Source organism: Sarcophilus harrisii, chromosome 1 (genome assembly GCF_902635505.1).
Source record: "Sarcophilus harrisii chromosome 1, mSarHar1.11, whole genome shotgun sequence".
In the NCBI taxonomy this organism is placed as follows: domain Eukaryota; kingdom Metazoa; phylum Chordata; class Mammalia; order Dasyuromorphia; family Dasyuridae; genus Sarcophilus; species Sarcophilus harrisii.
Genome location: NC_045426.1, coordinates 646,460,302 through 646,484,898, shown reverse-complemented (window position 1 = coordinate 646,484,898; position 24,597 = coordinate 646,460,302). Strand labels below are relative to the sequence as shown.

General features: G+C 47.4%; 3 protein-coding genes across 5 annotated transcripts in view; all 3 read left to right on the top strand.

The window, feature by feature from the left end:
• The first annotated feature begins 437 nt into the window (after positions 1 to 437).
• Positions 438 to 9,248, top strand: GMIP (GEM interacting protein). Of its 3 annotated transcripts, XM_031947476.1 has the most exons (21): positions 438 to 812; positions 923 to 1,060; positions 1,940 to 2,030; positions 2,201 to 2,261; positions 2,345 to 2,402; positions 2,488 to 2,613; positions 2,830 to 2,894; positions 3,147 to 3,257; positions 3,392 to 3,472; positions 3,553 to 3,699; positions 3,785 to 3,922; positions 4,058 to 4,254; positions 4,364 to 4,470; positions 4,563 to 4,652; positions 4,840 to 4,994; positions 5,093 to 5,281; positions 5,713 to 5,850; positions 6,047 to 6,282; positions 6,364 to 6,673; positions 7,545 to 7,611; positions 8,620 to 9,248. In XM_031947476.1, the coding sequence occupies exons 1-21, from the start codon at positions 596 to 598 to the stop codon at positions 9,096 to 9,098; spliced, it is 3,201 nt and encodes a 1,066-aa protein (XP_031803336.1). In that variant the 5' UTR covers positions 438 to 595; the 3' UTR covers positions 9,099 to 9,248. The 3 variants fall into 3 exon arrangements, with proteins under 3 accessions (XP_031803336.1, XP_031803337.1, XP_031803338.1); XM_031947477.1 differs by lacking the exons at positions 438 to 812; positions 923 to 1,060 and adding an exon at positions 1,147 to 1,482; XM_031947478.1 differs by lacking the exons at positions 438 to 812; positions 923 to 1,060 and adding an exon at positions 1,537 to 1,669.
• A 528-nt stretch (positions 9,249 to 9,776) lies between these two features.
• LPAR2 (lysophosphatidic acid receptor 2) lies at positions 9,777 to 14,608 on the top strand. The gene is made up of 3 exons (XM_012541934.3): positions 9,777 to 9,845; positions 12,723 to 13,467; positions 13,936 to 14,608. The coding sequence occupies exons 2-3, from the start codon at positions 12,738 to 12,740 to the stop codon at positions 14,232 to 14,234; spliced, it is 1,029 nt and encodes a 342-aa protein (XP_012397388.1). The 5' UTR covers positions 9,777 to 9,845; positions 12,723 to 12,737; the 3' UTR covers positions 14,235 to 14,608.
• A 1,074-nt stretch (positions 14,609 to 15,682) lies between these two features.
• PBX4 (PBX homeobox 4) overlaps positions 15,683 to 24,597 on the top strand; it is a 61,633-nt gene continuing 52,718 nt past the window's right edge. Inside the window, exon 1 of the mRNA XM_031947474.1 lies at positions 15,683 to 16,053. Coding sequence (XP_031803334.1) covers positions 15,800 to 16,053 — 254 coding nt within the window. The 5' untranslated portion in view covers positions 15,683 to 15,799. The remainder of the gene's footprint in view (positions 16,054 to 24,597) is intronic.

Sequence of the window (24,597 nt, the reverse complement as noted above, 5' to 3'; positions counted from 1 at the left end):
CAGCCTGCTTGGCTGGTTTCTGTGAGGCTTCCTTCCTCACCCAGAGTCCCACCCTCTGTCCATTCCCAACAACTAGTCTAGCTGGTACCTCCTGAGCTGCTGTTGAACCCATCTGGCCTGCATTAACTCTCCCCTAATTTTTTTTTTAATGGCAAGGTTCTTTTCTTTTCCCCTTGTGACTCTGGAGCCAACAAAAGGTGGTCTAGAGCCTTCTCCCCGGGTCGCAACTCCTCCTGCCTGCTAATGGCTGGCGCTGCCAGGGTGTGGCAGGAGCAGAAGCAGATGGGTGGGCTTCAGCCTGGGCCTTTGGACTCCCTGTCCCAGATTCCAAGCCCCGGGAGGAGTGCCTCCCCCTCTCTTTATAAGGTTCCTCCCCTGCTTGGCCAGGTCCCAGCCAGGGAGGGGTTAACACTTAGCTTGGCAGCCAGGATCTGGAATGTGGCCCAGCCACCCCGAGCATGCCCTGGCTGGGGCAGCCCCCTGGGAAAGCTACCCGGCAGCAGCATCGCTGGGCTCCGGGGGACCACCTCCGGCAGCTCTCGGGAGGCCCGCAGCCGGCCGGGGCCGCTGGCTCCCCACACTCCCGGGGCAGCCCATGGTCCGCACGTGCAAGGAAGCCACGAGCCGGGCTGCGGCTGCCGGGGAGCCCCCCGCGCCAGCCCGAGGCCCGGGCCCCGTGGAGCCGGCTGCTCGGCGGCTGGCCGGCCTCCACCCGGGCTGGCACTCTCCGGGCCAGCTCCGCCGGGTCTCGGCGCACCTGCGCCACATCAACGGGAAATTCCTCGGCTTCCGGGCGCTGTGCCGGGAGGGCTGTGAGTGCGGGCGCGGGGTCGCCCGGCCCAGAGAGGGGGGCGGCCAGCGGACTGGGGGGGGGGGGCGTGCCCGCCGCGCGGGCCCCCCCCTCACGCCGTCTCCTCCGCAGGCGGGGCCGGCGCTGGCCCGCTAGAAACTCACCTTAGTGACCTGCTGCAGGCAGTGGCCCAGCTCCAGAGCCGGCTCCCGGAGCTGGCGGGACCTTCGGTCCGGGGGGCTGCGGCTGCCTTAGCCCAGGCAGCGCAAGGTGAGGGGGCGGGGACTCGGGGAGGGGCGGGGGCGGGGGCTCCGAGGGTGGGGCTGAGCTACGCCCGCAGAAGCCCCCGGGCCGGCGTGAGCCGGGGCGGCTCTGTCTGTGAGGAGCAGCCCAGGCCCGGCCGGGCCAGGCTCCGGCCCCGCTGGCGACCTGGGCCCGGCCTGCGAGCAGGACTTCCCAGAGTCTGACCTGTTCCGCTTGCAGCGGCACATGGGGGCGGGAGCGAGAAACGGGGTACCGCGAACTTCCCGCCGGGCGTGTCCCCGCCCTGCCGAGGGGAGGCGGGTCCCCGCGCGGAAGCAGGAAGCCTGGGGGGGGAGGGAGAGACTGGCCCCTAACTTCGCCCCGTCCGGTCACCTCCGCCGAGCAGCCCTCCGGGCCTGCCCCTGGAGCCATGGAGGGAGCCCAGCTCGGTACGAGGGGCGCGGGAGGCTTCGAGCTGCCCTCTCCTCCTTCCCCACAACTGCCCCCCCCTCCCCCGACCCTCCCCCATCCGGTGGCTTAGGTGGGGAAGTGGCTGCTTCTGCTTCTGCTGAGTCTGGGACAGGGCGGGGGCAGGGCCGGGGCTTTCCCGAGCCCCCTGCGTTAGTGTGAGTACAGGTATGTGTCCGTGTGTGTCACGGTGTGTGTGTGCGTGAGCGCATCCCGGTGCCCCCGCGCTCACACACGTGTGCGGGTCTGCACACCTGCGAGACCGGGAGCGCTGCATCGGGTACAACCCCCGAGACCCGGGGGCTGAGCCTTCCTGGCAGGGAGGTTCCTCCAGGCTCAGGGACCCCTGCTTCCAGGTGGGCTGTGGGCCAGCGAGGCTGGGATGTGCGCCACTGACCAGGGGTCTCCGGTCCCGTTTACACGCCTCCCCCCCTCCAGGTCTCCCCCAGACTCGGGGCACTGAGAACAGAAACCGGTACAGCGATATCTTCAGGAGCCTGGACAACCTGGAGATTTCTTTGGGAAATGCGTGAGTCTGGGGGTAGCGTGAGAGGAAGGACCCGAGGGCGAAAAATAAACCTCCATCCCAGAATGACCCTCTAAATCCCCCACATCCCTAACCTGTACAATCCCCACCCCCCCCTCCCCCAGTCAGCCATGAGGACCCTAACCTACCTCCACCCCTATCCCCACCTCCAGGGCGGTGGAAATGTTGGCTGGAGACCCAGAACCTTTGCAAGACCCTGAGCCAAGAGTAGAGGTAAGCGGAGAGGGAGAGGGAAGGATTGGATTGGGGAGTACTTCCTCATGGACCACCGGCCAAACACTGAGCTTTTCTCCTAGACGAATGAGACCCAAAGCTGGAGCAGCTCCCTCCCTGAAGGTCCCATCCCCCTCACAGGTAGAGGCTGGGGTCTAGGGCTGGAGTCTGGGGTCAGGTGAAGCATAGATTGCATTGGTCTCTTCAATCGACCCTTTTTCCTAAGGGGAGGAACTGGACACCCGGCTTGTACGCAGTGAAGGAGGCGTGGAGGCTGCCCTGGATTATGCCAAAATGTGGAGCAGACACATAAAAGAGATTCTAAACTGGACTGAGAAGAGAGCAAGCTATGGTGATTCCTGGCCAGCCCCCAACCCTGCCCTTCACCTCTGGCCCCACCCTCTGTCTCCACTCTGCCTCTGGACACTATCTCTGACTTCTAGACCCCAGTCTTTAGTACAGCGTTTTAACTTTGACACTTCTCAGCTTCCCCCTCTGACCCTTTATAATCACCTACTCCTGGTCACAGCCCTTAACCTCAGACTTCCTTTTATTTTTCTCTGTCCAGAGCTGGAATTTTCCAAAAACATTATGAAACTTGCTGAGGCAGCAAAGGCATCCCTCCAGCAGCAGGTTTGTCCCTTTAATCCTAGTCAGTCATTCCCCTCCCTCTCAGCCCTACACCCTCCTCTCCCCTCCCCCAGTCTCTCTTCCTCCAAAGGAGGGAGCTCAGGCTTAGAGATCAGGAAAGCTGCATTCGATTGTGGCTCCCAGGCCAGTCTCCCGTGAGCCTGGAGGTCACTTAGGCGGTCTCTGAGGTCACATGCAGCTTTATCAGTCTGTCAGCTCTCTAGCTTTCTCTCTCAATCTCTGCCCCTTCCCCAGCATCCTCCAGGACCTCTCCGAGACATCTACGGCCTCTTCCTCGAGCAGGACTTCACCCTGGGAGACCTGACGCTACAGCTGCTGACACAGCAGAAGCATAATTATTACCAGGTCTGTGTGTTTGTGCGGATGTGGGCATTCGCAGGCGCCCCCAAACCCACTGACTCCTCCTAGAAAGAGTCGAGCCGAGAGCTTGGGGTCTTTCTCAAAGAAGTTCCCCTCAGCCCTCTTCTCTGTCACTACAGCCCCTGGTGGCTCAGAGGAACGAAATAGAGAAGAGACGGAAAGAGATGAAGGCCCAGTGGGTTCGTGAACAGAAGAGAATGGTGAGGGGGGAGTCAGAGGGGAGGGAGGTTTCTGCTCATCCCTGATCCCTGCCATCCCTGACCCTGACCTCTGACCCCAGAATGAAGCAGTGCTGAGCTTGCGGCGAGCTCGGCTCCAGTACCTCCAGAGGAGTGAGGATGCCCAGGCTCGCGTCTTGGGCCTTCCCGAGGTCCCCAGCAAGCAGCAAGAGCGTCGGCGCCGTTCACGGGAGGAGGCCCAGGCCAAGGTAGGGGCCCGGCCCTGCCCTTGCTCAGTGCGGCCCCCCCGCCAGGCTCCATCTCCTCTCATTCTCCATCCCTCGGTCCCCCCAGGCACAGGAAGCTGAAGTTCACTATCAGGCCTGCGTCCGGGAGGCCAACCTCCGACAGCGGGATCTGGAGGCTACAAAACAGAAGATTGTGTCCCGTGTCCGGAAGATGCTGCTCCGGGGGGATGTGGAGCTCAAGAAAGTGAGTGTTGGGATGGGTGTGTGTGAGATCTGTTGCCTTGGAGAGCATTGGGGAGCCTCTGAAAGTCTGAGAACACAGAAGAGGGAAAATGTCTCGGTTTCAGAGCGTCTGTGAGGGCTCTCTGTGCTTCTCCAGGTGTCCTTGTACCTCTTCAGCCTCCGAGGGGATCTAGCTCAGCGAGGTCCTCAGGGTTTCTCAGCACTTAGCGAATGTTGTATGCCCTTTGAGCCTGGGCAGCGGTACCTTGAGTTTGTACAGACGATGTGGCCAGAGCCGCCTCCTCCAGCCCCACCAGATTTCTCCTTCCAGGAGTTTGTGACCTCAGCACACGGGTAGGGGATGAGTCTGTGGGTCAATCCTGAAGGCTTGGGCTTTACCTGGTGGGTTAATACTGGGTCAGGAGAAGAGAGGGCTCAGCAACTTCTCCATAACTTCTTTCAGCTCGCCTCTGGATGCTCGAAAGAAGATGCCATCCCAGCAATCCTTACAGTCCAACGAATCCTTATCGGAGCTCAATCTCTGGGAGGATCCTGGGGACCATGGTGAGGGTGAGGGAATGAGTGGGGAAATTCTTTTGGAGAGGAGATGGGAGTGAGGTAAGAAGGATTTCTACCCACAACCTGCCTTCCTCTCTACCTAGGGAGCCTGGGCATCTCTCTAGGGAGCGATGTGGACAGTGTAGGTGGAAGCAGTGAGACTCGGTCCCTGGATTCTCCTACATCCAGCCCTGGTGAGGCTTTAAAGTTGGACATCATCCTTTAAGCGCCCCCATAGGTTTGGAAAAGTGAGAGCTCTCTCATCACCATGCCTCACCCCTGTAAATGAGCCCTAGACTCTAAATTCTCAAAAAGAGGGAAATTAGGGGCTATACCTGGGGTGATCCCAACCTGGATATCCCTTCCCTACTGATCCTGCAGAGCTTGGAGATGGAGTGGACAATGAGGCAGTTTGCCCCCTTAAGAAGTTGCCACTGTCCAGTGCAGCCCAAACCCACCGTTTCCGGAAGCTGCGAGGCCCAGCCAAGTGCCGTGAGTGTGAGACCTTCATGGTCAGCGGGATCGAGTGTGAGGAGGTATTGTGACCCTGACTTCTCTCTGACCCTTTGCCTCTTGTTGGTGCTCAGCCTCTCCATGATTCCTGGTGACTCTTCAAACCTTTATACTCCTCCAGTGCTCTCTGGCTTGCCACAAGCGTTGCCTGCAGTCCTTACTGATCTTGTGCGGCCACAGGAAGCTCCCAGCCCGAACTCAGCTCTTTGGGGTTGACTTTCTACAGCTGCCCCGAGACTTCCCAGAGGAGGTGCCCTTCTTGGTCATCAAATGCACTGCTGAAATTGAGCACCGTGCCCTCAGTGTACAGGTTCTAAGTCACTTCTGTTTAATAAGCACTTAAATGCCTGCTGTGTGTTAGAGTATTGTAGGGGGATGTAATGATCAAGATGACAATTCCAGCATTTGAGAAACCAACATATACATTAAAAAATTAAAATGTATATTAATTGGGGGGATGGTGGTTGTGGATTAGCAATTAAGGAAATCAGCATAGCACTTGAGTAAAAAACTTTGAAGGAAACTGGTGATCTTGTTCAGGACGAATTGGGGAGGGAGTATATTCTAGGTATAGGGGGAAGGGAAGAACAATCCTGATTCCAGCCCTGGTTCAGGCCTTGATTTCTGGAGACCCCTAGCCAGACCTTGCTCCTGACACAACTCTCTGACCCTTGATTTCTGAGTATCTTTTGATGGACCAAGTGATCTCTTGGTTTCATGATTTCAAACTTCATTCTTCAGGGTATTTACCGCATCAGTGGATCCAGGGTTCGAGTGGAGAGGCTCTGTCAGGCCTTTGAAAATGGCTGGTCCTTGGTGGAGTTGTCGGGTAACTCTCCCCACGATGTCACTGGAGTACTCAAGCACTTCCTTAAGGAGGTGGGGCTCAGGCCAGATGGGAAGGGACAGCAAGGAGTCAAGGAGGATGGTGGAGGGCTGTGTTTGGGTACTAGATTTGGGAGATTTACGGCATGGAAGTCAGGTGGGGAAGATGGGAATCCATGAGGGTTAGGAAGGTAAAGCAGCAAATCAAAATCTCTTCTGGGGGCAAAGCCAGAGCATACTTTTCTTCCAGCTCACAGATCCTCTCATCCCCTCCCAACTCTATGGTGCCTTCATCTCTCTGGCTAAGACTCTGCCACCAGGAGTATCATTAGATGCCCCAAGGAACTCTGAACCTGAACTCAGTCTTGACTCCAATCCCAATGCTGACCCTGTGATTGAAGCTGTCAGTGCCCTGAGAACTCTTTTGAGAGAGTTACCTGACTCTAACTACAATACTCTCCGGCACCTAGTGGCCCATCTGTTCAGGTAGGATTGGGTCTAGTGCTAAGGTCAGGGGCTAAGCAGAGGTCACTAGATAGCAATCTCTGAACTCGGGTTTTCTTCCAGGGTAGCCTCAAGATTTGAGGAAAATAAAATGTCGGCCAACAATTTGGGCATTGTGTTTGGGCCAACACTGCTCCGGCCACCAAAAGTACAGGGTGGAATCGGCACCAGCCCAGTGGCCTGCCTCCTGGATTCAGGATACCAGGCCCAGATGATTGAGTTCCTCATCGTCCACTATGAGCATGTCTTTGGCATGGAAGAACTCCCTCCGACCACTGCAGAAATATCTGACTCTGGACCTCTGGAGCCTGTCACACAGACCTCTGCTGAAGGGGAGACTGGGGCTTCAGGGGTCCAAGCATCATTTGATGAGGTAGAGTCCATTTTTAGTCAGGCTCCAGCCCCCTCTACCACACTTCTCTGGAAGTCCTGTACACTGCCAGAGAGCCTGGGTTGAGTCAAGGGAAATGGTGAAACAGTTTAAGGGTAATGGGGGAGGGGAACGGGAACAGTGGGGTAAACAGGGAAGAAAAGTAGTATGCTAACAGTTCAGGGTGAGGGGTGGTGACTGTGTCTATACAGTGGCTATAGAGGCTGCAGGTTAGAGGGGATAGGGGAATCATATAATATTAGAAGAAATGACTTTCTAAAAAGAGTCCCACAGGAAATAGGGAGTGGTACTTCCTAGAAATGTGATGGATGATGAAAGCATGAACTTACCCAAATTTCAGCAGACCTGAGGGATTGTTTTATATTATCAGTGCAATTTGCAATTTGCTCCAAAAATGGTTAAGATTTTGTATAAATTCTGCTAAGGGGAGAAATTATTGGCTTTTCAAGAAACTCCCAAAGGATTTCCAAAGAGTAGGGAAAGAGAGAGAGGTCCTGAATGCTCTTGATTCTAACAATGTGTTGGAGTCTGTCCTGGGCCAGATTCACTGAGTGGGAATCCATCCATGTGTGTCTATGGCCAAGGTAAGACTTATGAGTCTCTCAGGAAAACTCTCAGGATTTCTCTATTTCTGTTCCAGTGTATAGATGCTTTTGTTCTTGGGTTTGATTTTTAGGACTAAAATCTCTGGATCTATGTTTTGGGCTAAATCTTCTGACTCACCAGGTCAGCACCTTTGGGTCTCTAATTTCAGTTTGGGTTGCTCTGTAGTTCTATTCTGGATTCAGTCTCTAGGTGTCTATCCTGGATCATATAGGGATCTCTTGGGTCACACTGATGCTTCTCTTCACAGACATCACCATCCAAAGGTGACCTCGTTGAGTGGGTCATTGGGAACTCCTCAGAAGAGGGAGGAGAAGGTGAGTGTAGTAGTTAAAAGAGGGTTGGGAGTATTTTGAGTCGTGGAATTCTTAGGTGGATCTGGCTCTATGTCAAAGATTTGGGGATTACTTTGGGAGGTAACTAAGGTTGAGAGTACTGATATCTTGAGCATCCCTGGGAGGTTTGGCATAGTTGCCCTTAATGGATTTAATTATTGCTGAGTAATAATAATAGCTAGCATTTACATAAATTTGCAAAACATTTGAGAGATTTTATTTTTATAACAACTCTGATATCCCCATTTTGCAAATGAAGAGATTGATATACAGAGAGGTTAAATGACTTCTTCAAAATAACATAACAACAAAATAACATAAGTAGGGGCAGTTAGATGGCGCAGTGGATAGAGCACCAGCCCTGAAGTCAGGAGGACCTGAATTCAAATATGGTCTCAGACACTTAACACTTCCTAGCTGTGTGATCCTGGACAAGTCACTTAACCCTAATTATTTCAGCAAAAAGCAAACAAAAAAAAACAGGTAGTAAGTTTCAATTAGATCATATATATTATATTCCTGACTCCATAGGCAGTTAGATGCTCAGGGGCCCGAATTCAGGAAAACCTAAATTCAAATCCAGCCTTAGACATTTAACTAGCCGGGTGATTCTAGGTATGTCATTTATGTTCTTGTTTGCTGAAGCATTTATGTTGCTTGTTTGCTTGTTTATGTGCTTGTCCACTGAAGGAGATGGCAAACCACTCCAGAATTTTTACCAAGAAAACCCCATGGGCAGTATGGTTCACAGAGTCACTATTCTAATCCAGTCTGACATAACTGAATAATTCCTGATGCAGATCCATGACTCTATCTACTTGAGCTACCTAGGTGGCTAATAGAACTGAGGGTATTAGAACTAGGGATAATTGTGGGGGCCTAGAGGTACAAATATTCCAGGGAATAATTCCCTGAGGAGTGTGTATGTAGGGATAATTTTGGAAGAAGATTTAGAGAGTCTAGAACTAATCGGTCCCCTTTCCTCTGTAGATTCCAATCAAGTTCGTGAGGAAACTCCACTCGGGACACAGTCCCGAGGCCACTTCAGTCGCCAGCCTGTGAAATATCCCCGGGCAGGGGGCATCAGACCAGTCATTCACCAGTTGTCCAGTCTGGCCCTGGTGGCCTCTACACTCTGTGAGGAAACCCCTATCAAGGACCGACATGGAAGCCTTCGGGGCCAGGGGCCTTGGGCCAGCGCCTCCCCAGAAAGCAGTCCCCTTCGCCGAGCCAAACTGCCAAAGCACTTTGAGATTACTCAGGAAACAGCCAGACTTCTCTCCAAACTCCAGAGAGAGGAGGTCCCAGATAGCCACATACCAGAATGCTGCCCTGAGCCAGAGCCTCAATCCCATCCCCTGCCTTATCAGTCCCTGTCCCAACCCCAGTCCCAGCCTGAGCTCCAGCCTCAATGTCCATCCCAGTCTGAGCTCCAGCCTCAGTTTGGAGAGGTTGAGGACCGTTTGTGACATATTCCTTCCTCCCTTCATCCTGGAAGCCTCAGGGTCAACATAGGCCATTTTCTGATCATTCAGAGCAGAGAGAATGACCATATTCTCTTTGCTCTCACTGACCGTTGCTGTGACTGGCAGTCAATAAATTTCCCTGCCTTCCTTGTTTCTGCTTGTCTGACTTGGGTTATATATGGGGCAGAGGTGATCATCTAATCAGGGAGCCAGGAAGGCACAGACTGGTAGCCTTCCCTAACAGTCCTGGAGAAGGGATGAAGTCCAGAGCCTCTCTGAGGCTGGTGAGGGAAGTGAGGGTGGTGAAGTAAGGCATGACAAAGGGAGAAGGGGGCACCTGAGGTACCAGACTAAGAGGAAACACCCTCTCCACCCCAGCCCTACCTCAGAGGGAAGCTGTGGAGCAAATTTCTCCACCCTTAATTCAACAAGCATTTATTAAGTTTCTTAGTGTAACAGTAACTTGATTTATGGTTACAAAGACAAAAAAAAAAATGAAATGCACCTTGCCCAGCAACTGCTTCCTTTCTACATAAAAATAAAGTATAAAAGAGGCCTTCTAGGAGCTCTTCCACAGGTAGGCAGTCACACTTGCCTCGGGCTCGGGCCAGGGCCAGGACCCGAGAAGTTGGGCAGGGCCGAGATTCTGCAGAAATCTCTGGGACCCGCCTCCTGCTTCCAGTCCCGCCCGCTCGCCCTGGCCCCGCCCATAGGGCCGCACGCGGAGAAACCGGCTCCAGGTGGTCTCAGGTCTCTGGCTCTGGGGTGGAGGGGGTTCCGGGCGACGAGGGGGGGCCCCAGTAGCTGGGGTGGGAGGTTTGTGTGTGGGGGACTTGGTGAATTGAGCTCCGCGACGGGCCCAGGACGAGAGAGGGTATTGTAGGGGACTTGATTGAGTGGGGAGGGGGCTCAGTGGCGGGCCCGGGATGGGAGAGAGGGCCGGAAGGGCTTTGTGAGGGGCGGGTCCGGGGAGAGAGCGCCGAGGCCGCCCGGTCCTGAGCCGGGACTCTGCTCCCAGGAATTGGAGCTTTACTTGCAGGCTGGATTTGGACGGGAAGGAGCGGTGGGGGGGGGACCCTCTTTGGCATCCTGGCCGATGGAGCTGGTGGGAGGAAGGTCCAAATGACTGCGAAGAGTTGGAGGAGGGGGATGGAGGAGTGGAGGAGTGTGGGAAAAGTTAGGGGTTAGGAGGCGGGCACCTCGTTTGGGGCTGTTAGGCGGGAGCTGAGTTTTCTGAAAAGGCTTGGGATGTTTGCTAGGTGTTAAATGGGAGAGGAGAAAACGGGAGCCCACGGAGTTTTTATTGTTGGGAAAGGGGGTGAAGCCGTTGGTTGTTACGGGGCTAAAGCTGCCTGCTGACCAAAGAGAGAGAGAGAGTGTGTGTGTATGTATTTGTGTGTGTGTTACGCGGGATCTTGGGGGTAGTAAAAAAACCCTGCCTAACAAGACTGCTTTGCCTAGAGATAGACCCCTCCTCCCCCCCCCCCCCTCAAGTACCAGAGCTGCCATCAGCCCTTTTTTGATGAAGGGGGTTCCTGTTGTTTCAGGCCCAACTACTTATTGCTCCTGGGGGTCTTTGGGGAGGCCCCCTTTCTCAATGTGTATGAGAACGTCTATTATCTCCCTCATTCTAAGGCAGCAGCTGGAGATGTCTGCTTCCCTCTTCCCCACCCCGCCCCTCCCTTCCCGCTTGCCTCCTCTCCATATCTCCTTGTTCCCAGCAGAGGCCACTCACCTCCTTTTGGAAACTTCTTTCAGTTTTCATGACATTACTCAAGATTCTACTTCTGACCCTTCTCTTTTGCTGAATCTTTGCTGTAGGTGTACCCTTTGGCTCTGCCTGTGGCTTTGTTTTTCTGTATACACTTTCCTTTGACGATCTCACTAGCTCTCCTGGGTTCAGTTCTATGAAAATGTTTCCTAAATTTAATATATCTAGTCCTGGTTTTTATTTTGAGCTTTGGTCTTATATCACCAATCAACGTTTTATTGATATATTTAACTGGATTCTCAAACTCAAATATGTCCAGAATAGCACCACCCCTACCCCTACCCCTTACTCTTCAATTTTCTACCATCCAAATCACACTCCCAATCTTAATTTCACTCTGGAATCCTCTCATTCTAATTATCCATTCTGTCACCAAATCCTGCCATTTCCTCTTTTACTAAATCCCTTGTAAATGTCCCCTTTTCTCTCCTGCATGCAGCCAGCAGCACCATGATGCAGGCCCTCATTACCTCAGTGCTATTGGTTGGTCTTTCTGCTTCAAGTTTCTCCCCATTCCAATCCATGTTCCACACAAATATGAGTGATTTTCATGAAGTATATCACTCTCATACACACTCAAAACTCTTAACTGCTCCCTTTTATCTCCAGTCTTTTGTTTCCCAATTAAGGCCCTTTACAATCTAGCCCCCTTTCCTACTTTTCCAATCTTCACACTTTCTCTCTGGATCTCAGCCTATTTGTCAACCTACACAGTTGAAACTCCTTTTCTTACCTCTGTATTTGTGCTTGATGTCCCCCATGAGTGGAATGCTTTCTCTCATCTCTTCTAAGGTTCTCTGTGTTTAACTTATATATTGTTTAGTCATTCAGTCGTGCCCATTTCTTTGTGACTTTGTGAACCACAGCATACCAATGCTGTCTGTGGGGGTTTTCTTGGCAAAGATACTAGAATGGTTTGCTATTTCCTTCTCCAGTGGATTAAGGCAAACAGGTTAAGTGATTTGCCTAGTGTCATACAACTAATAAGTATCTGAAACCAGATGATCTGTCTTCATTTGAACTCAGCTCTTCTGGCATGCCCAGAACTCTTATCCACTGAACCACTAACTGCCTCTAACTTGAATATGCCCTATTTTATGTGTTATCTTCGTTATATATTTATGTTGAATATGGGGACTGTTTTGCCTTTGTTTAATCCCAGAAATGATTTCAATGCCTGGCACATAGTAAGTACTGAATCAGGACTTGATTGGTTGCCTTCTAAGTGCAAAGGTACTTAGGCTGATCTTTGAGTGGTAGTGGTCTTTTCTCATAGAAGTGATCACTGACTGATCTTTTCCTTTTTAAATACTCTCACATTCTATGTGCTCCCACATCATTTTTTTTTTTAATTAAAGCTTTTTATTTACAAAACATATGCACGGGTGATTTTTCAACATTGACCCTTGTAAAACTTTGTTCCAAATTTTTCCCTCTTTCCCCCTACCTCTTCCCCTAGATGGCAGGCAGTACAATACATGTTAAATACTACATGATTTCTTTAATAGGTTACCCTTACTGTCCCTCACCTCTGTCTCCCACTCTTTTTTCCCCTTCTCTGGTTATCCAGCCTCCTATCCTGGGTCTCATAGTGACCACTGCTGCCTCTTCCATGAATTTTCACTGAGTCAACTGCTATTTCCTCAGACTTTTTCAATGACTCACCTTCCTCTCATATTGGTCACCCTAACTACCCTTCATCTCTACCCTTTCAATAGCCAACCCCTTTGTCTCCTATCATCTCACTGACTGACCTCTGCCTCTCCCATGTCTCAGCACTTTAAGCCTCTTTCATCCTCCCAGTGACTACCTTCTTCCCTCTGTCGTTACTGACCACTAGCTTCTTATGTCCTCAGGCTTTGGCGGCAGTCATGGATCAGTGTTATGATAATGAATCTGTGAGCTTCTTCTACAACCACAGTGGAAAGCATCTGAGTCTGCACTGGCAGCCCAGGGATGTGGTAATGGTGGTCCTGGGGCTTACAGTCAGTGTAGTGGTTCTGCTGACTAACCTGCTAGTCATTGTGGCCATCATTTCCAACCGGCGGCTACACCTACCCATTTACTATCTGCTAGGAAACCTGGCTGCGGCCGATCTGTTTGCAGGATTGGCCTACCTGTTCCTCATGCTGCACACAGGTCCTCGCACCGCTCAGCTCTCAGTGAAGGTCTGGTTTTTGCGGCAGGGCCTGCTGGATGCTAGCCTCAGTGCTTCTGTTGTCAACCTGCTGGCCATTGCGGTAGAGCGGCACCGCAGTGTCATGGCAGTGCAGCCACTGAGCCTCTTACCCCGGGGCCGTGTGCTGCTGCTCATGGCTGGCAGTTGGGTGGTTGCACTGGGCCTGGCACTTTTGCCCTCCTACTGGAACTGCTTGTGTAACCTGGACCACTGTGCCCGCCTGGCCCCGCTCTACAGCCGCACCTTCCTGACTGCCTGGGCCCTTGGCAACCTGCTGGCCTTCCTGCTTATGGCAGCTGTCTATGCACGCATCTTCCTCTATGTTCGAAGGCGCATGAATCGCATGTCACAACACGCTGGCTTCCACCCACGCTACCGTGAGACCACAATCGCTCTAGTCAAGACAGTGGTCATCATTTTGGGTGAGGGAACTTTGTCTACGACGTGGACCTCCTCCCTTTCAGTAACTAGCTCCCTCCCACTGACTGGCCCATTTATCCACTCCCTCACCAGTTACCACTGACTGCCCTTCCCCCCAAAAGTAATCTTCCCCCTCTGAGAAACCAACTCATTCGAGTCACTCTCCCAACTCCTCCTGATTGATCCACTGCTAACTACAATGTCCTCCCTTAAAATAGTTGGACTGCCCCTCACACTTCTAGTGACCTACCTTCTCTGACAGTGATTGACCATGTGGCAGTTATGATTGATTTCCCCTTTCTCCTGAAAGTGACTGGTTTCAATGAAAGTAACTGATTCTCCCCTCTAGAGTGACTGGCACTCCTCTATAAATAACCAAGCTACCCCAAGTGACCAAATCCTTCAGAATGAGCAACATCTTGACTGAGCTCACACTGACAACCATTAATTACTCTGCTCTCTGTCCCTAGGGGCATTTGTGGTCTGCTGGACACCTGGCCAAGTGGTATTGCTTCTGGATGGGCTGGGCTGTGAGTCATGCAACGTGTTAGTTGTGGAGAAGTACTTCCTGCTTTTGGCTGAGGCGAACTCCCTGGTCAACCCCGTTGTGTATTCGTGCCGGGATGCCGAGATGCGCAGCACCTTCCGCCGTCTACTCTGTGGCTGCTTGAGGAGCTCTTCCCGTCACATGCCCCGAAATGGGCCAAAACCTGGAATGAGGGTCAGTCTTCCTGACAGTGGCCACCCCTTGGTTGATTCCTCCCTTTAGCTGCCTACACCAATGGGACAGAACGGATAACTGTGATTGCGATGAGAAATGACTGCTGTGAACTGGGGTAATGAATAGCAAACTGCTTCTAACGCAAGCTGAGACTTAACCCCTTCGAATTTGATGAAACTGACTGCTGTGGCTTATAGACTCAGGATCAGGGCCAGTATTCCCCATTGCTTGCCTTGATGTAATCCTAGAGTTGTCTGAAGCCCTCCCCTACCTCCCCCCTTCATGGGGAGAAGAGAGATGCCGTTATGTGACAATTTTACAAACACTTGAAAGCTGGGATAGGGTTCCTTTCAATTCTTGGTTTGGACACTGTGGACGTGCTGCCTAGATCAAAGGATTAATTAATAAGGACCATGGATTCATAATCTGGTTGGATCTGATTCTGTGGGGAAAATAGGTGATTGAAGTTCTGCCTATTCTTCTCTAACCCCTCCCCCTACACCAGAGCTGGGAATCTGCTGCCCCTACCCTCCTCCTCCACTGACCGAAGCCTTCCCTGTATTGACCGAAACTAAAGTATTTCTGGCCCTTCAATAGATATGGGACTGCCCTGCCCCCAATCCTATCTCCTTTCTTTTCCTGTGGGTGGTCTGTCTCCTGATCCATAATTAAGGGCTATATCCTTTTATCTTACTGGTCCCCTTGGAAACCTGAGGCCTCCTGTTTCCAAAGGGTGTGACCCTTCAGAGCATTCAGCCATGGGCACTCAGCCCAGCAAAGAGAAAGATTCTCCATCTTGCTTTGTTTAAAAGCAATCACTATCTGTGATAGTCTGAGAAGGGGGGTGCTTAGTGAGGAGATAGGGAAGGGGGAGTGGAGGCAAGCCCACTGTCCTTTGCTTCACAGCCATTTGAGGGCAGACTCTGCTGGATGCTTCTCTAGGGACAGAAATGATAAGCTCCCCCAAGAGCCCAGTACAACAGCAAACAAGCCCTTCCCCTGGCACCAGCTCTGACTCCTTTTCCGAAGTCATCCCTGGAGCGAATCTCAGTTTGCCCCAAGGGACAGCCAGCTCTATCTCTGCCTCAGGTCGGGACTCGGCCTCTTCTAGTTTAGCATCACCTTGGGGGCTCCGTATCCCTCATCCGGGCCTCCCGTTAGGACCTGGTTCAGCCTTCCCCAGCCCAGCGTCAGGTGGCGGCTCCGGATTGGGAGTTATTTCCCCCGACCCTGCCTCAGATTAGGATTCAGCCTCCTCCAGCCTCAGGTCTCGCCTGTGAGGGGCCCGGTAAGGATCTCTGAGGGGGGGACGTGGGGCGGGCAGCGCAGAAGCCGAGGCTCGGACCCTCCTAGTGGAGGGCGGGGGCAGGAGGCGGTTGCCCTGGTAATGGAGCCAGCGGCCTCCCTGCGGCGCGGGGCGTGGCCTGGAGGCGGACTCGCGCTGGCGCGCGCCGCGGGGGCGGAAAGCGGCCGGCTGGGGGCGGGGCCATGCGCGCGCCCCCGCGGCGGGGCCTGTCGGAGCGCGCGAGGCGGTCGCGAGGCGCGGGGCTGTTGGTCCCCGACTACGCCGCCGGAGGCCCCGCGGGCGCCCCCTCCCTCAGCACCTCCGGGCCATGGACGACCCGTCCCGGCTGCTGGCGGCGGCGGCTGCAGCCACGCACCCCGCGGGGGCGCTCTCCGGGATCCCGCCCCTGCCCCTGCCGCCCCCCGACGCCGAGGAGCTGGAGCCCGCGGCCCCGCACCGCCTCCCGCCACCGCCGGGGGCCCCACCGCCCGCGCCGGGACCCGGCCCGCACCAGGACACGGGCGACATCCTGCAGCAGATCATGGCCATCACCGATCAGAGCCTGGACGAAGCGCAGGCCCGGTACGGGAGAAGGGGAGGGGCTGCGTGGAGGGGAAGGGTGGGGGAGGGGGGACGTGGGGCGCCGAGGTCGCAAAGGGTCCGGCCGAGGTGGGGGAGGGGAAAGTCCGGAGCCTGGTAGCCTAGTTACGTCTCTGGTCTGGTCCTGCGGCAGCCGGGGGGGAGGGGGGGGCACGGAGTCCGGAACGAATTGAGGAAGAGCGGAGCTCCGGGCTGGGTTCACCACTGCTCTCGGAGGTGGAAGGTGGACGAGTAATGAGTTTCCCCAAACTTTATTTCCCCCGGCGCCCAGGTGGGAAATCCAGCCCCACGAGTGTCCTCTCCCCCTCTTTACCCTAAAGGAGAGTTGGCAAAGCACAAGAAAGTCCTCCTAGAACATCCTCGGAGGTGCTTAATAAATAAATGAGCTTCCTAACGTGAGCTCTCTTGGAGACCGGGGAGCTGCCGCTTGCCTTTCTTTGTATTCCCGTCACTTAACGTGGTGTCTGGTATATAATAGGCACTTAATAAATGCGCCTTAATAAAGAACTTCAGAGCTCCGGATGCAGGACCCGACACGGACCTATGACCCTCAGTGCCAACATTTCTTATCCGTCCCTTACCGAGTGTCATTGGGTAGGTACCTGGTGATGGACTTGCGGGAAAACACAGAAGGAAGAATGGAAGGGACAAATAACATATTTCCCCCCAAATATCAAAGTATGTTAGCATGTGACAGTTCCCTTCAATTCTTCAATGGATCCCTGATTTCATCCATGTGGGTACTCCCTTCAGCAGTCAGGATCAAAACTCAGCCACGCCTTTTCATTCTACCTTTTAAGTCATTCATAAATGTTGTTTTACCCAACTAAGTGTTTTTGACACAAACTGCTAACTGTGTAACTTTGGACTAGTCTTAGTGCTCCTGGAGGCATTAAGTAACCAAATCGGAGAACCAAAGTGGGAGGGTATTGTTTTCCATTTAAAGTTTAAAATGGAGAGGTGAGGAAAAGATTTCATCCCTCCTCTTCAATTTGGATTGACAGTTAGGTTATATACCCTTTAGAATTGTTATAGTATTCTTCCTGAATGTTTATGAAACAGTTCCTTTTGGCAATGGAAGTAAATAATTTCCAAATGAACTGCACTTAATTGGAGTCTAGAATAAATTGTTCTATTTTAGATCCAGTCCACTTCAAAGCTCTTGTTTCCATGATACATTAAAGAATTTTCATAAATATCATTTCAGAAGGGCGACTAGGAATTTAGTTTTAATAGTTTTGTTAAATCTTGGTGCCCTTACAGTACTTTTTTTTCCATATTTTTCCCCTAGCTTCCACTCTTGTGAACTGATAATAACAATTTTTTAAAAATTAAAACTTTTTATTTACAGAATATATGCATGAGTAATTTTTCAGCATTCACCCTTGCAAAACCTTGTGTTCCAAATTTTCCCCTCCTTCCCCCATCCTCTCCCCTAGGATGACAAATAATCCCCATGTTAAATATGTTAAAATATATGTTAAATTCAGTATATGTATACATATATTTATACAGTTATCTTGCTGCACAAGAAAAATCGGGTCAAAGAAGGGAAAAAAAACTTGGAAACAAAACAAAGTGCAAGCAAATAACAAAAAGAGTGAAAATGCTATGCTGTGGTCCACACCGAGTTCCCACAGTCCTCTCTGTGGATGTAGATGAATGATAACTTCTTTAAGCTTTACAAAGTGCCTTTTTGTTATAGGACTTCCTCCCTCACCCCATTCTTTTCAGAACAGGGGGATGTTTTCTTGCCAGTAAATCAGATAAAGCTAATTTTAAACATTCTTTTTTTCCTGAAAAACTTTTGTCTGAATATTCAGTATGTAATACACAGCCTTATTTATTGAAATAAATTTAAAGTAAATTAGCCTAGTCAATAGGTAATGAATCTGAGCATTTTAAGGCTGTTCAGACTAGATTTAAATCAAACTGAAGACCAGTAACTTAAACTAAAAAATGACTTCAGCAAGTAGAGGTTTGTTGAAATAACTTTTTACTTCTAGAGACTAGAATGTTCACATAGGTAAAGAGCAGGGATCCTTGAAATCTTTAGGTTTGGAGTAGCTGAAGAGTGAGGATTGTAAATGAGAATTGAAGAATGAGAAGCCTAACAGAAAAAGAAGTTGGGAGTAGCTGTAGCATGTTGGAGTTCAAGGACTACATTAGCGTCTTTTGGAAGTCTTAAGTCCTGTCATCTCAGTGATTTTATTACATAATCATTGTGCTTGTCCTAAAGTGCCTTCTCACATTGAATCTGGCTCAGAAGCCCTTCTGTCATTTCTAAATTACCCCTGTCTATATATATATATATATATAGTTGTTTAATTAATAACTGAGTTTGGATCTCTCCTCTGACATTGACTGTGAGATTATGGACAAGTCATTTATAGCCTCTGTTAGTTATGATTTCTTCATCTGTAAAATGGGAATTATGATACCTGTAATAATTAAATTACAAAGGTGTTGAAAAGCCCAAATGAGAGAATATGTTGAGTACTTTGAAAACTTTAATGAACTGAGACAGCTGTGGCAAAGTAGGTGGAGTGGCAGTTCTCTAATCTAGGAAGAGCTGAGTTAAAATCCAGCCTCAGACTCTTTGTAACTCTGTGATCTTGGATAAGTCATTTAACTGTGTGTGTCTGTTTCCTCAACTGTAAAAAGGGAGATAATAACAGCATCTACCTCCTAGGGTAGTGAGGAGCAAAGGAGATAATTTGTAAAGTGCTTAGTGCATAAATGTCAAGGATTGATCTAGTCTGAATGCTTTGAGAAATTTTAAAAGGGAGAAATCACTTTCACTTAGAATGGGGATAGAGATCAGGAAAAGCTTTATGTAAGAAGTGGCTCTTGAGGGAAACATTGTAGAAAGAGAGATAGATATTTGTGTAGACCTGGATGGGGTAAAGACCAGAGAATGCATTCCAGGCATGGTAGGTAATATGAACCAAGGAATAGAGATGGGAAACTATAGGACAGTGATGAGGATGGAAAGTCAGCTAATGTTTATCCAATTGAGAAGCTTTGAGCAATGGTACTCAATATTATTACTGTTTACATAGAATGAGCCTAGTTCTTTAATATGAAAGCTGAAAGATTGATTTGTGATGTTCTTGTATATTGTGATGTTCTTGTGTGTTTAATGAACTAATCACAAGAGTCCATATTGATATTATTTTGTGTCATTTGACTAAGGTATTGTGGCTTTCTTTGCTGGTGAATGGCAAGTTCATTGAACGCAAATAATAAAAAAATTTTTAACTTATTTCTGGTGACTAAGACATTGAATTTATGACCCGTTGTTTCATGTTTTTAGTTGGTTTTAAATTCAAGTATTCTTCTATGTTGAGCTTCTCATATTGGTAATTTTTAACTATAAGTCTATACAATATCATTCCAATGGCTAGTATGACCCTCAGTATAATAGAAAATAACTACTGAATGATTTTAAAAGAGTTATAGGGTGAAAAATGCTTTAGAAGTACATTCATATATGTATGCTAATATATACACATATAATAGATCAAATGTTTTCTGATGTTGTATGTATTTATATGTATTTAGAATTTAACCTTTGGTAGATTTTGTTACTAAAAGTGGAAGACATTTTAAAGCAAATTAATGAAACTGATGTCTCTGAAAACATTCACACTTTTTTTTTTCTTTAAAAGTTTGAAGGGAAAGTTTTCCTGAATTTTTTTTTTTCTTTTTGAATTGGTCCTTAACATAAAAAGTTCTATTTTCATTTAGTCATAGTGATTTGTAGTTTAATTAACATTTGCTGGCCTCCACATTTTAGGAAAGATAATAATAAATTGATGTGTATGGAAAGGAGGGTGATAAGGATGACTACAACACAGACAAGGACTTAAGGACAAACATGAACACTTTCTTCAAAAATTGTCTTGAAGTAAAATTTTATTTAATTCCTGTTCCAAGCAGACAGAACTACGACAAATGAATAAAGTTACAGGGAGGCAATTTTTTTTTTTTTTAAATAACTTTTTATTGACAGAACCCATGCCAGGGTAGTTTTTTACAACATTATCTCTTGCACTCACTTCTGTTCCGATTTTTCCCCTCCCTCCTTCCTTCCCTCCCTCTACCCCTTCCCCCAGATGGCAAGCAGTCCTATACATGTTAAATAGGTTGTAGTATATCCTAGATACAATATATGTGTGCAGAACTGAACAGTTCTCTTATTACACAGGAAGAATTTGATTCAGAAGGTAGAAATAACCTGGGAAGAAAAAGAAAAATGCAAACAGTTTACATTCATTTCCCAGTGTTCTTTCTTTGGGTGTAGCTGCTTCTGTCTATCATTGATCAGTTGAAACTGTGTTAGATCTTCTCTCTGTCGAAGAAATCCACTTCCATCAGAATACATCCTCCTACAATAGCGTTGTTGAAGTATATAATGATCTCCTGGTTCTGCTCATTTCACTTAGCATCAGTTCATGTAAGTCTCTCCAAGCCTCTCTGTATTCATCCTGATGCTTATTTCTTACGGAACAATAATATTCCATAACATTCATATACCACAATTTACCCAACCATTCTCCAATTGAAGGGCATCCATTCATTTTCCAGTTTCTAGCCACTACAAACAGGGCTGCCACAAACATTTTGGCACATACAGGTCCCTTTCCCTTCTTTAGTATCTCTTTGGGGTATAAACCCAGTAGTAGCACTGCTGGATCAAAGGGTATGCACAGTTTGATAACTTTTTGGGCATAATTCCAGATTGCTCTCCAGAATGGTTGGATCTGTTCACTCTACCAACAATGCAGCAGTGTCCCAGTTTTCCCACATCCCCTCCAACATTCATCATTATTTTTTCCTGTCATTTTAGCCAATCTGACAGGTGTGTATTAGTATCTCAGGGTTGTCTTAATTTGCATTTCTCTGATCATTAGTGATTTGGAACATTTTCATATGAGCGGAAATAGTTTCGATTTCATCATCTGAAAATTGTCTGTTCATATCCTTTGACCATTTATCAATTGGGGAATGGCTTGATTTCTTATAAATTAGAGTCAATTCTCTATATGTTTTGGAAATGTGGCCTTTATCAGAACCTTTAACTGTGAAGATGTTTTCCCAATTTGTTGCTAGGGAGGCAAATTTTGACTCAATATTAAAAGACACTTCCAGATACTTAGAACTGAACAAAACTGAACAGAACAAAAACAGAATGTGCTGCATTGGGAAATAGAAAATTCCTTGTCCATTAAGGTCTATAAACAGAGATTGTATGTAAAGTCAGGAATTCCAATTTGAAGTTGAGGTTTACTAGATAACTACTGAGATTATGATTCTGATCTTTTGTTTTGTTTGCCTGTGGGTTAATTCTAATCTTTTAAAATCTGGATTCAATTTTAATTTGGAAATATTAAATAAATATATAAAGACATTTTCTTTATATTCTTAAAGGCAGTACTCAAATGAATTGTATACATATTTGTATTCATTTGTAAATGATCATAGGATTTAGAACTGAAGTGGGCCTTAAAAGTCTGTGGAAGTGTGAAATTTTAAAAAATATAAATTATAATTATAGTAACCAAGAAAAGAATGGTGGACTTAGTACCCAAGTTAAAATCCTAGCTCATTACTTAATATCTGTGTACCCTTGGGCAAATCACTTAACTTCTCTTCTGGGCCTCAGTTTTCCTCATCTTTGAGATAAGAAGTTGGAACTTATAGCTTCTGATGCTCTTTCTGGTTCTAAATCTAAGATCCTGTGATAAACTTCTGTATTGGATTATTTATATTCATTTTCCTGTTCAAACTGAATTTGGGAATAGGAGTGGGGAGCCTGATTAGGTATGGGCTCTGCCTTTTTTTATTTTTGTGTACTCTGACCTGAACATGCCAGAAACATAATGAATATTTGTCTAATTTAATTATTGCCTTTAGTAACGAAGAACTCCTTAGGTCCAGTCAGTTAAACATTTAAGGGAGGACAATAGCAGCCAGTAGGCTTTAGCTGTCATCTGTCTTTGTTTTCAGGCTGTTTGCTGGGTTTAGATATTGATCTTCTGTGATGTTTCTGATAACGTAATGGTTCCAGCATGGTTTGGATTATGTTGCTTTTGGACTGTCTTTGGAAGAAATGTGGCACTTTTCTTCAATTAATGCGCCCCCCCCCCCTTTTTTTTTTTTAAAGTGTATTGAGGTATTGTTTAAATCTAGAATCTTTGCAACAGCTCTTTTAAAGTAGTGTTGAATTAGTTCGGAATATAAACAAGATTGTTTGCTTCTGAAAAATCATGTGAATGATCAGGGTTATTTATTTAGATATATACATATGTAAACATACATATACATGTTTTAAAGAAAAATGTTAAAGTGCAAACCTCAAAATTGTTACACTTTTTGTTTTCTCTAAAGACTGCCCAATATTGGAAGAGTACCAGACCCAGAACATTTTCTCTAATTCACTTTCTTGATATAGAGAGGGTTTTTTTTAAGTGTGTAGCACAGAGACTCTTCTAACTCATCTCTCTGACTACATTTCTCTATGGAGTGTTCCCTTAGCACTTAAATTTTTTACATCTATTTTATTCTTTGTTGCTTTGCTTTGTAAATAGGGTTTTCTCTGTGAGTGTCCTTTCTTTCCAGATTTAAGCTTCTTAAGTTTAGGGGTCATATTTTCTACGTCTTTTGATCCTTCTGCTCTAGTTTAATGCTTTGTCTCTCATAGGTACTTGTTGAAAGTTACTGACTACCTCCAGTAAAGAGCCATTTATATCTAAAAAAGAGGGTAGAACATTGAAGTATTTTGTAAGATTGCATATCTTATTATCTTATTATTATTATTTGCTGAGGCAATTGGGTTAAGTGACTTGCCCAGGGTCACATAGCTAGGAAGTATTAAGTGTATTAAGTGTTTGAAACCAATTTTGAACTCGGGTCCTCCTGATTTGAGGACTGGTGCTCTATCTATCTAGCTGCCCCCGACTGCATATCTTATTTATAGAGTTGTTACCTACCTGTATTTGGAAATGTTCATCTTCACAAGTTAAATTCCCAAAACATTTTTTTTAAACTTGTGTGCAGGGGGAAAAAGCAGAGTCCAGGCTAAAAATTAAAATATAAAACTCAGAATTTTGTCTTAACTTTTATATTCTTAAAATAAAACATGTATTTGTATTTTTGGTGGTTTTTCTAAAATGCAGATTTTATTGGTGTGTATTTAAAGTGAAATGTGCTGATTATTTTACCCATTTAGAAGAACATTGGGAGGAGTCTGACCATAATTAGCTGGAACTTTGTCATAAAGGTCCATAGAATATTATTCTAGTGCATCATTCTTTGTTAAGGGCTTTTCATATGTTCATAAAGCTACAAGTGAGCTTAGAGATTTTGTGCCTTAAACTCCTAATTTTAGAAATGAGGAAACTAAGGAATTCTCAGAGGAATTAAGTTTCTTACCCAAGATTACAGTTCATGCATGCAATTAGACTGGATCTCAGGTGTCCTGACTTCCCATGTCTGTTTCACCAACTTGTTGACACCAGTGGCAAGATTTTTTCTCATCCTGGTCTTTCAGTGGTATTGAGAAAGCCCAAGAGGAACCTCCATCTACTTGTGCCTGCTTTGCAATTTAAAGATAGTCTTGAAAGTTGTTTGAGAACATTGAAAGGTTCATTGCCTTGTACAGGATCACCAAGGTTATATATATTGGAGATTAGGACTTGAACTCAGGTCTTCCAAAATTCAAGGCCAATTCTCCATCCACTGTATCATGCTGTCTTCTCAAACGAAATTTTTAAAAGGGAGATTTATAATATAATAATGGATATTTCATATCCTTGTAGCCTCTTCTTCTCATATCTCCACTAATAATAAGTTATTTGTTTTATTTTAAACTCACAACAACTTATCTTCCCCTCATTGGAGTTCTACTATTTCCATTTCAAATGAAAATTTTGGGTTCCAGAAGACAATGTCGATGCAGCCCAATACCTTGTGGCCCTGACAAGAAAGAAGGGCTTAAATAAAAGTTTCGTGGACTCCACTCCCAATCCCGACCTCTCCCCTATCTATGTTTGGAGAGGATTGGCACCAAAATTGGCCACTCAGATGGCCAATGTGATGGAAGTTTTTGACCACAGCAAATCATGAAATGGCCTACTGTGTTATGAAGTGGGATCACAGTCTGGCTTACTGGTAGCCATACCAATGAAATCATGGAAGATTCTTCAAATATTGGAATTAACTTCTCTTCAGGTGGGCTGCTAAAATGTCAAGAACAGCAGAAAACTTATCTGAAAAGAACTGAATAACTGTTTTTATTCTTTCATGTTAAAGAGAATACATAATAACTGCTTATTCCACATCAACAGCAATTAATAACAGTTTACTCAGTTTCTTTTAGCTCTGTTTCTATTTTAGCTGTAAAATATTTAGCTGCTAAAAAGATAACAATTTTAAGTACATAATATATACTAGCAAAGCTGGAAACAAATACTAGGGGTTTCACCTAACAAGAAGACATTTTAACATCAGAAATGTAAAATA